At 27.9% G+C, this 7,423-nt stretch overlaps 1 protein-coding gene and 1 pseudogene across 1 annotated transcript; one reads left to right on the top strand and one right to left on the bottom strand.

Moving 5' to 3' along the window:
- Positions 1-322: 322 nt before the first annotated feature.
- On the top strand, positions 323-783 carry LOC123261068 (annotated as a pseudogene).
- A 591-nt stretch (positions 784-1,374) lies between these two features.
- Positions 1,375-6,691, bottom strand: LOC123260988 (protein disulfide-isomerase-like). The gene is made up of 6 exons (XM_044722410.1): positions 6,538-6,691; positions 6,301-6,454; positions 4,283-5,358; positions 2,400-2,528; positions 1,913-2,318; positions 1,375-1,829 (listed from the first exon to the last, which is right to left on the bottom strand). Exons 2-5 carry the CDS (start codon positions 6,443-6,445, stop codon positions 2,169-2,171), a joined length of 1,500 nt encoding a protein of 499 aa, XP_044578345.1. The 5' UTR covers positions 6,446-6,454; positions 6,538-6,691; the 3' UTR covers positions 1,375-1,829; positions 1,913-2,168.
- Between the last annotated feature and the right edge of the window lie 732 nt (positions 6,692-7,423).

Here is a 7,423-nt window from a genome sequence, read left to right as displayed (position 1 = left end):
TTTAATCTAAATAATAAAATAAACAATGGCTCAGCCTCCTTAAAAAATCTTAATGCTTAAACTTGATTATTTTTTATTGTTCGCGATTTCTGACCCATGGAAAAATTTTCAAAGTTAAGTATGATCAGCATATTTAATGTCTTGCACGATTCCGTGACAAATTTTAATTTTCTTTTGACTAATCCTAAACGTACACGGTTGGAAATATTTCCACCACCCTATATTTGGTGCACCTATACAGGAGCAGTTCTTGATATACAAGTAACCGTGTTCTAAAACGCTCACAAAACAGTACTGACAAGTATAACTGTTAATATTTTTTTACTGTTAATATTATTTCGACTAAAAATGAAGTTCTTTGCCGTGCTTTTGATGACCACCCATGTGTGCTTCATATATGCAAGTAAAGTCGACGAACTGTGCCATAAAGAATGCGGGCAAATGGACTTAGGGTGTTTTGAAAGTAAGTGCTAATAGATCCAGAATTATTTTTCCAATAAAAAAATCAGCGATTCCTACCACGCCAAAGGTAAGTCTAATATAATTTTGTTATAACATTCAGAGCACTTACTATAATAACTATATTGTTACATTTATCAGAATTGGAAGATCCCTGCATTACGTATGAACACTGTAGCCTACTGTGTACCTACTGATGCTGACAATGAAATAATCTGCTACAGTATGGCATGCATTTCACGAAAGAAAAGAGAATAAAAATTTGTTATTTTAAAATCGGACTGTATGAAATAAATATTCAATAAATTACAGTTAAATATCTCATCAAATTACGACAAAGTGTTCAATTATAGAAAAATTATTTGTTTTTAAGTTTTGTTGATAAATTTTAACGTAAAAAGTAAATAATAATAAATTATTAACATTACTACGTTTAATCTAATAAAATTCATTATTTTATTGTCACTGAAATTTACTGACTATGGCAATTTTTAGGATTTCTTAACAAATAAATTAATATAGCGAGAATTTATTAACAAATTCTATTTATAAAAATTAAAAAAAAAGTTGATGCAATTTTTAATAAATATTAAAATTTATTTGAAATACCAAATTAAGGATAAAAATTAGATTTATTTTTAAATATTTAAATGCGCATTTTGTAATTTTTAAATAAATAATAACTATTATTTTTATTAAAAAAAAACTGAAGAACTGACTCGGTGGAGTTTTTGTCAATAATGAAATTAAAATTTTTCGAAGTGAATTTACTCTGGAAAAAATAAATCAATTAAGAATCATCTACTCCGTAAATTTTTTACTGTACAATTCTGTCAACTTTTGGAATTTTTTAAATAAAAATTAACATTCAGGGATTATTTCTATAGCAAAAGTAAGTCATTTTATAAACCTTAGAATGTTATTGTAACTTGATTTTATTCTCATAATTTTTTAATAATACAAGGGTATATTTTTCGTTGTCATAAGAATAAGTACATATAGTATAGTACATGTTTCATCAACTTCCATAAAAATACCTAAAATACAATAAATATTGAAGTATAAAATAAAATAAAAGGATAAGTATGTTAAATAATCGTTTTCAACAGCTGTATCATCTAATAAAACACGTTTTGCTTATATAAAATAAATTCAACTGATAATCCGGATTGCGTAACTATATTATTATCACTCTGAATAATTGGTTACACAATTCATAACCCATAACTTCTTTTCATTCATTATTATATGCTACTTATTTTGACAATCTTAGGGTTAAATTATTACATATTATGTTATACATATCTAGAATCGTAACAATCACTATTCATACGTCATTCCCGGCGTTGTTGAACAAATATATATATATATATATATATATATATATATATATATATATATATATATATATATATATATATATATATGTATATATATATATATAACTTCAATTATTTTAATTTTTTTAAATAAGGAATAGAAATTTTTGTTTCTTTTCACTTAACTTAAGCGCTTTTATAAATACAAACAATATTTTTAATAAAAATGCTCTTTTACCAAACCTTAATTTACCTCCAAAACAAAAAAACATAAATTCTTATCAATTATCGACTCCTTACTCAGAACACAACAGTAAAATTATTCACTTAAAACTTTTTTAACACGGGCTCAAACACACAGTCATTTCTACCAGATAACATCGGATAAATTTAAAGCTCGTCCTTACTTAGGCCCTCTTCATCTTCTTCTTTTGCTTCTACTTTTTCATCTTTTTCTTCTTCTTTCGCGCCTTCAATGCCATCCGAGTCAATGAATTTGGACATGCCTTCAACTGTTCGGTTGCCTTCGAAATGTATTGCCTGCAACGAATTTATTCAAATTTATAATAAAATTTTCTTATAATTTCACGGTACTGACACTATTTCCAAACTTGAACTTACTTTATTGGTCCCCTTCTTGAACAAAATAATAGTTGGGTAACCCTGGATGTCAATGTCTTCTAGTTCATTGGCCGTGGCGTCTAATTTTGCGATGACAACCTTCTTGTTGTTCTCGTATTTCTCTGCAAGCTGAGAAAATAATCACAATTTTGATAAAAAGTCAACAAAATTTATAAAAATTATTGTTTCATGTATTAGCTCAAGACTTAAGTTAGGTATAATAATAAGCCTGTCGAAATATAAGTTATTATTTTCAAAATGTAGATGCTTCACATCGCACTTTTCGGTTTTCTTATAACGAATAACATAGGAAAAATTTTTCTGCTGTTTCTAAATTTTGTAACTTACTAATTAGAGGTCATACGGGGAATGTAAAACTATTTTGTCGAGAATCGAAGGCTCTATAAAAAAAAGTATCATAAGTTTTTGATAAATTGAATCTTTCAAAGGTTATTTAAAATCAAAATTTAACTTAAATAAATTTTTGGAGTTCTTTAACTTTTTTGGCGATCATATCCGACTCATTTCAAAATGCTCTAAGTAATATTTTTAGGTAGATTTCTATAGAAATATAACTATTGTAGCCGGTCTCATGTTGTAATTTTAGGAAAATTTTATCATAATATGTTTTATTTTATCGAGTAATGTCGAAAAATGGCATTGGCTCAAAAGTTTATATATGTATTTATGTATGTATATATATATATATATATATATATGTGATATAACGCGCCATGTCAGCAGGATTGCGCCCACAGTTCTCAACCGATCTTTATGAAATTTTGTGGGCTTATTCTGTGGATCAATACCAAGATCAAGTTCAAAGATGAGCAAAATCGGCCGGTTAGTTTACGAGTTGTGGGTGTTTGAAAATTTTTTTCATTTTCAAAAAATTTTGAATTTTGTATTTTTTATGAAAATAATCTTCCAGATGTAAAAAATAGATAAAATCTATCAAATTTATCTTAAATTTCATTTAATAACCTTCAATTTAAACTATTATTTGTCTAGTTTTGATGATTTTTTTAATTAATTCCGTGATTTTTAAAATTTTCAAAAAAGAACGTATTTCGGCCCTTTTTCTTCAAATAATTTTTAAGACGTAAAAAATAGCTTGAATTTATCAACTTTATGTCAAAATTCACATAATTATCTTCACTTTGAGCTATTATTCGTTACCTTTTGATACTTTTTTCAATTTATTTCGGAGTTTGGAAAATTAAAAAAAAATCAAAAATAAATTAATTTTTAGCTATTATCATCAAATGACTTTCGTCTGTTACAAATCCTATTTTTTAGGAAGATGTCTTTGAATATCTATTGGTTGTAGTCGGTCTCATATCATTATTTGCGAAAATATAATAAAAAATAAATTTTAGGACATTTTGCCTTTTAATAACGTGTTTTTTTCAATATTCAAACAAGAAATCTACCTATCCATGTCGGGTATGGCCGAATGGCGTTTTTAAAGTTTGTCTAAAGTTTTGCGAAAAAATTTGGTTTTAGACAATTTTCGTTTTTGTTGACAGTTTTTTGTGCTTAAGTTAAGTTTTTTGGGTTTTAAAAATGATATCAAATTTTTATCAAATCTTATCTGTGATCTGAACGGGCTTGAAAAAAATTATTCGCTAATTTTGAAGAAATTATGAACTTCATCAAGTTTTTAAATCAAAGTAAATATAAAATTAAAAAAAAGTGCTTTATTTTTTTTTAGCTAAGCTTCGGTTGATGTGTTAAGAAATTTTTAAAAAAGGGCTCTATCAATGCAACTACCAGATTTTTGAGGGGTGAAGAGTTCAAAAATATCTAAAAGTTTTATTTTTAAGCTCTAAGAGCTCCAAAATTCGCAATAGACAAATTTTCAAGTTGAAAATAAAAATTACCTCATCATAAATGGGAGCAAGTTGTTTGCAATGTCCACACCAGGGTGCGTAGAATTCAACCAATACATGCTTGGATTTGTCCATGGCAATTTTTTTGAAGTTTTTGCCAGTGAGTACTTTGACAGGCTTAGCATCCCAGTCTTCAGGAACATCTTCAGCAGAAAAGTATCTCTTTAACTCACCCTTCAAGTACTTGCTGGCAAAGTCATAGATGTTTTTGTCCTTCAGTTCCGGGTTTTCTGGCTTGTATTTGTGGATTCCCTTGTCTAAAATCTTGATGATTCTCATAGCCGGTACGTCCTTCGTTTTGAGTCCAACGTAGTCTAGCATTTGAGCTTGCTGTGGGTCATCGACATTGAAAGTAACTACCATCATCTTTCCGCGGTATTTCTTGGCAGTTTTCGTAAACTCTTCTGCGTAATTATCGTAGTCACCGTCGTCTTCGCTGAGGAACGCAACGAGGAAATCTTTATTGCTGCCCCCGAAAACTTTTTGACTAATTTTTTCATCGAAATCGACGACAAGAGGAATAGAGCTAGTTTCAATGAATTCCTGCAATTTTTTAGCGTCCATTTTCTTCTTGTAGACGTTTTGGCGTTCATCGAAATTCTTGAAGAGGAAAACTTGCCCGTCTTCAGCCTTGAACTCCTTGAATACACTTTCGGTGTTGGTGAAACCGAACCCGTAGTCACCGTTAGCGTTTGCAACGTGCCAGAAAGTTTCGGCGTCTTTGGTTTCCAAGTCTTTGAAGAATCCTATGATGGCTATTTCATGCTTTTTGATGAATTTCTTGGCTCCTCTTATGGACTTTATTTCTTCCGCTGGGGGAGTCGCTTTCTTTGTCAACCAATCTAATACGGTGCTGACCTCTAGGTCGCCCTGGTACTTAATGGGAACGCCGTCGCGGAAGAGCTTTAGGGTAGGGTAACTTTGAATCTCTTGCATCTGAGCAAGCTCGGGTTCCTCGGTCGTATCAACTTTTCCTAATTTTACGTCGAGCTCTATTTCCTTGAGTGCTTTTGCGAGTTCGACGTATTTTGGAGCGAATTTCGTGCAAGATCCACACCAGGGTGCATCTGGAATTAAGTTTTGATATTAAATTTTCATGCAATCGAGGTTATTATATTAATAATTTTCTTTCTTTTATTATTAAATGTAAAGATTTTAATTAACAATACTGATGAAAAATTTTGAACCAAAAAAATTTAGTGGTTCAAAAATGTTTTTATTCAATTTAAGACACTTTAAGATTTATTCTGTAAATTATTAATTTTTCTATCAGCGTGTAATTTTTCATCAATTTTTTTTCCTGTTATTAATTTTTTAATTTGATAAAAAGTCTTTGTTAGAATTAAATGCTTAATAATTTTATCACAAAGCAATTAACACTTACTTTGAATTTTCCAACATTTTTTATTATTTTTTATCGATACTTCTAATTACTTCTTTGTTATTAATTATTATTGATAAAAATAATTAAAATAGTTTATACAACCCAAATTTTTTGACAATTTCCAACTCGCAATAAACGTTGATTATTCAACGAAATACTATTAATTGAATATTGCTGATTAGAATTTTTATTTAAATGATCTTTCATCCTTTTAGTATAGCTTGTTATGTTAATTAATATTCAATTTGGAAAGAAAAAAAAAACTTTAGACATAATTAAATTAAAAAATCTATTTCATCACACAACTATGCCGGAAAAAAAATTTTCCTTATTCTCTTAATTGTATAAATAATTATTTTTGACATTATTATCAGTAAGCTGTCAAACTTCAATTTACAAAAGTTTCTATTTATGCAAAAAAGAAGTCAAAAGAAATTTTTTATATAAAAATCAATTCATTATCTACTATAACTATAGTATTTTTGTTTAAGCTACCCAAATAATATTTATTCGGACGATTGCTATCTACAAATATAAAAAAATCACCTCTTATAAAAATTTAAACTCCGAAAATTTGCTAATTAAAACGCCGATATAAATATAAATACTTCTTAACAATACTCACAAAATTCAATGAGCACATACGTGTCTTCGAGAACTTCTTCAAAGTTATCTTTAGTAACTATCATAATTCCATCTTCTTCCTTGATTTTTGCGGTCGATCCGGCGACACATAATGCCGTAACAAACAATATTTTAAGTAGTTCCATATTTAAAGACTAAAAAAAAATAAAACTCAAATTATAAAACAAAAAAATGAATTTTGACGTTCAAAAAACGTCTAAAAATAATTTAAACTAACCAGATGCTCAAAAACGCTCTGAATTCAATTTAATATTTAAATCAATTCGTAATTCACAATGATCGAGCTTTTATTATACTCATACACTTGGACAAATACCGAGCCGGTGAATGAAGGAATAAGACAACGTAGCAATCAATATATATTCTATGCACTTGTTGGAATACGTACACGGCGAAAGATCACTAACGCGTGGCAAGTTAAATGCTTATCGTGGTAATTTCCGATTGGCTCGCTACTACAGCTACGAAGACACTTAAAAACAATAGCAATCGTAATAATAATAATAATAATAATAATAATAATGATAATTATTATTATAATAAAAATTATACAAAACTATTGATAAATGCAAAACTAGACTAAAAATTGATAATATTTATGTAATATTGTTTGTTTAAATTGCAAGGCGAACTATTTATCGGCGATATTTTTTGATGTTTAATTTAAGTAAAGAACAAAATTTGTTTAGTAAATAAAACAGTACACTGATAGAAGGATTTGTTTATAGTTAAAAAGATTTCTTAATATTTAACAAATCATTTATTAGAAGCCATTTGTTAGTCCTTAACAAATATTTGTTAGTATTTAAAAAGATTTATTAATATTTAATAAATGAAAATCAGATTTATTAAATACAAACAAATCATTTTAAATACTAAGAAATATTTGTTTAATACTAAAAAATGGTCTGTAATAAATGATTTGTTAAGTATTAACAAATATTATTTAATACAAATAAATCCTTCTATCAGTGTAGTTATGTAAAAAACATTTATTAATATAGACATGCATGCTTATATTTTTAAATTCAATGTCAGATTATAATTATCAAATCGAGTTTTCCGATAATTAAATGTGAGTTTGAAGATGGAATTTACATGCA

This window comes from Cotesia glomerata, linkage group LG3, assembly GCF_020080835.1.
Source record: "Cotesia glomerata isolate CgM1 linkage group LG3, MPM_Cglom_v2.3, whole genome shotgun sequence".
In the NCBI taxonomy this organism is placed as follows: Eukaryota; Metazoa; Arthropoda; class Insecta; order Hymenoptera; family Braconidae; genus Cotesia; species Cotesia glomerata.
This window is presented reverse-complemented; position numbering and strand designations above follow the sequence as displayed.

Bases quoted from the DNA above. Each gene is read 5' to 3' on its own strand.
- LOC123260988 (XM_044722410.1), bottom strand. From the start codon at position 6,445: ATGGAACTACTTAAAATATTGTTTGTTACGGCATTATGTGTCGCCGGA. The intron at 5,359-6,300 runs GTGAGTATTGTT...ACTTAATTCCAG, and splicing joins GTATGTGCTCATTGAATTTT to ATGCACCCTGGTGTGGATCT. The intron at 2,319-2,399 runs GTAAGTTCAAGT...AATTCGTTGCAG, and splicing joins TCAAGAAGGGGACCAATAAA to GCAATACATTTCGAAGGCAA.